Genomic DNA, 2,710 nt, shown 5'->3' with positions numbered 1-2,710 from the left:
ACGTACATTTTTGTAAATTTCGAAGGCTGAAAATGAGTGCTCAACACCGCATTTGTGGATATACTTTCTTTATTTATGAATTATGGCTACCATTGTTTTCCTGTGAACAAAAGTAGGAAAATATCCTAGTGTCCTAACCATTTTTGTAACATATATAGATAGACAGACAGATAGATAGATACATAGATAGATAGACGTGTGTATGTATATCTGCACCTCTGAGTGTATATATAAACATATACAAATTCTTACAGTTACATACATACACAACATCTATATATGAAATAGCTACCGCTATATCTCTTCCAAGCCATTATACTCTTCGAATTTCGATGGACGATATATGATGTGTCTACTTTTCTTGTGAAAATTTCACTGTTTATTTGTTGAGCATTTATTTTGTCATTAAGTCAATTTTCCCAGCTCAAACTTCTTGAGAATCTCTGACGCAGTGAAGATGAACGAATCAAAGAGACCAGCGACAGTAAAGGTTCCTCCGACGATGGCACATACCTGCGATAATAAGAATTACAAAGCAGTATGAAGATTTTAATAGAGAATAAGTTATTGTTTGAAGAGTAACATAGTTGCATACATTCAACTGCAAACAGTGGTATAAAACATGAATAATTCAGTTTCGTGTTTGTGTTAAATAGTTCCAACGTCATCAGGAACCCTCAGGTTGAAATTATATATCAGAAAACCACTGCGTTTGGCATGTTACATTTGTAATTTTTTACATACATGGGGAGAGGTGTGATAGAATTTGTGAGATGTAAAACTTATGAATTTGTTTTCTTACCTCACTTTGAAGAGAGAAGCTTCATTTAGTTTGACACCCATATTTATTTTTATGCAGACACACACACACACACACACACACACACACACACACACACACACACACACACACACACACACACACACACACACACACACACACACACACACACACACACACGCACACATATGTATATATCATATGTATAATAGTACAGATGAAAGTAGGAGGATAATGGAGGCACGGTTGGACTACGTGAGGTTAAAACATGTGCGGAAGTTGTTGGTCAATATTAAACGACAAGAAGGAGAAGTTGTGTTCAGTGAATTGAATTTCTGAAGCCACACGGGAACTAGTGTGACATTTTGGATGAATCTTCATCAAAAGAGGTCAAGAAAGAAATATGGAAGTCAAAAACATAAAAAATAGATACATGTTTTAAGCATTTGTGTATCTGTCCACAGGATATATATAAATGGGTGTGTACATGTGTGAATGCGTTTGTACATTATAGAAGCAACATTTTTGTATACAAATGAAAGTTCGTCTTTAAATGCAGCACAAATGATGTGTGATGGAATTTTCTATGGTGTAATATTCTTAAGGCTTCCAGAGAACTCGGGTATGAGTGAAGAAGAAGAAGAAGAAGAAGAAGAAGAAGAAGAAGAAGAAGAAGAAAAAGAAGAAGAAAAAAGAAGAAGAAGAAGAAGAAGAAAAGAAGAAGAAGAAAAGAAGAAGAAAAAGAAAAAGAAGAAAAAGAAAAAGAAGAAAAAGAAAAAGAAGAAGAAGAAAAAGAAGAAGAAGAAGGAGGAGGAGGGGGAGGAGGAGAAGAAGAAGAAGAAGAAGAAGAAGAAGAAGAAGAAGAAGAAGAAGAAGGGTACTGTTTGATATTCCTGTTGGTGTGAATTTTCAGGCAATCGCTACTGGACAAAAGTTTTATGATCAAAGAATGATCAGGCACTGTGCAACGATTTTAAATCGAACACCAGGTGATTTCAGTGAGATTAAGAAAGGCTTGCTTGCAGATCATTCAACCATGTAGATATTGCCTTTGCAATAATATTCCAAAAAACATCTCAGTAAAGTGACAATATGTTTCAAACAAGAAATACTTACAGTGGTCAGGAATGTGTAAAATGGCTTCCTCTTTTCGTGATAGCGAACAGTAATGGGGCTTAAATCATAGCGGAACCAAATAGCAGGAAGAGTCACAGATCCTTGCAAGAAATTGATTTCCTGACAATTAGAAAGGGGACAGATAACCAAAGTCATACGTATGTGTGTGTGTGTGATAAAAAAACAAATATTAAACAAGAAACGTATCTAACAACGTTACAGAATCAAATATATTTGATAGAATTGTTTTGACAATATCTACGATGTTTCGCTAAAGACACTTTATTTATACTGAGGGTTTGCACAGGTAAAGTTCGATGTTATGGTTACCAAATTATATATGCGTATATGTGTGTGTTTGTGTGTGCGTGTGTGTGTGTGTATGTGTGTGTATGTGTGTATCTGCGCGCTCGTACATGAATGTGTGTGACCACTGCTTGACAACCGGTACTGGTGCTACTGATATTTTCAAACACTTGTGACCTAGCGGTTCGTCAAATAAAATCGACAGATCAAGTACCAAGTATAAACAATGGTCCTGGCGTCGATACACTTTACTAAATTTTATTTAAGGTGATAAACAAGTAAAAGATATATATATATATATATAATAATTTTTTTCCAGAGGATGTAGCAACCGTTACCAATATAGCATAAGAACTTACCTTAGGAGATCATTAATTAGATTCCTTAAGGGTCGTTCTCACAGTTTATATTTATATCATAAGGTTTTTAAACTTTTAAATTTTCATATTCAAAAGAGACAGAGACTTCAAATTCGATATATCGATTTATTCACCACTCTATGTTAAC

The 2,710-nt window shown here is 34.6% G+C and overlaps 1 protein-coding gene across 1 annotated transcript in view; it reads right to left on the bottom strand.

Annotated features, from left to right (window-relative positions):
• Positions 1 to 98: 98 nt before the first annotated feature.
• LOC106883867 (endoplasmic reticulum-Golgi intermediate compartment protein 1) overlaps positions 99 to 2,710 on the bottom strand; it is a 174,369-nt gene continuing 171,757 nt past the window's right edge. Inside the window, exons 8-9 of the mRNA XM_014935003.2 lie at positions 1,898 to 2,017; positions 99 to 513 (exon numbers count right to left, since the gene is read on the bottom strand). Of these exons, the coding sequence (XP_014790489.1) occupies positions 406 to 513; positions 1,898 to 2,017 (228 nt within the window). The 3' untranslated portion in view covers positions 99 to 405. The remainder of the gene's footprint in view (positions 514 to 1,897; positions 2,018 to 2,710) is intronic.

Source organism: Octopus bimaculoides, chromosome 22, assembly GCF_001194135.2.
Source record: "Octopus bimaculoides isolate UCB-OBI-ISO-001 chromosome 22, ASM119413v2, whole genome shotgun sequence".
Lineage (NCBI taxonomy): Eukaryota > Metazoa > Mollusca > Cephalopoda > Octopoda > Octopodidae > Octopus > Octopus bimaculoides.
The sequence above is the reverse complement of the archived record's forward strand: the minus strand, read 5'-3'. Positions and strand labels throughout refer to the sequence as shown.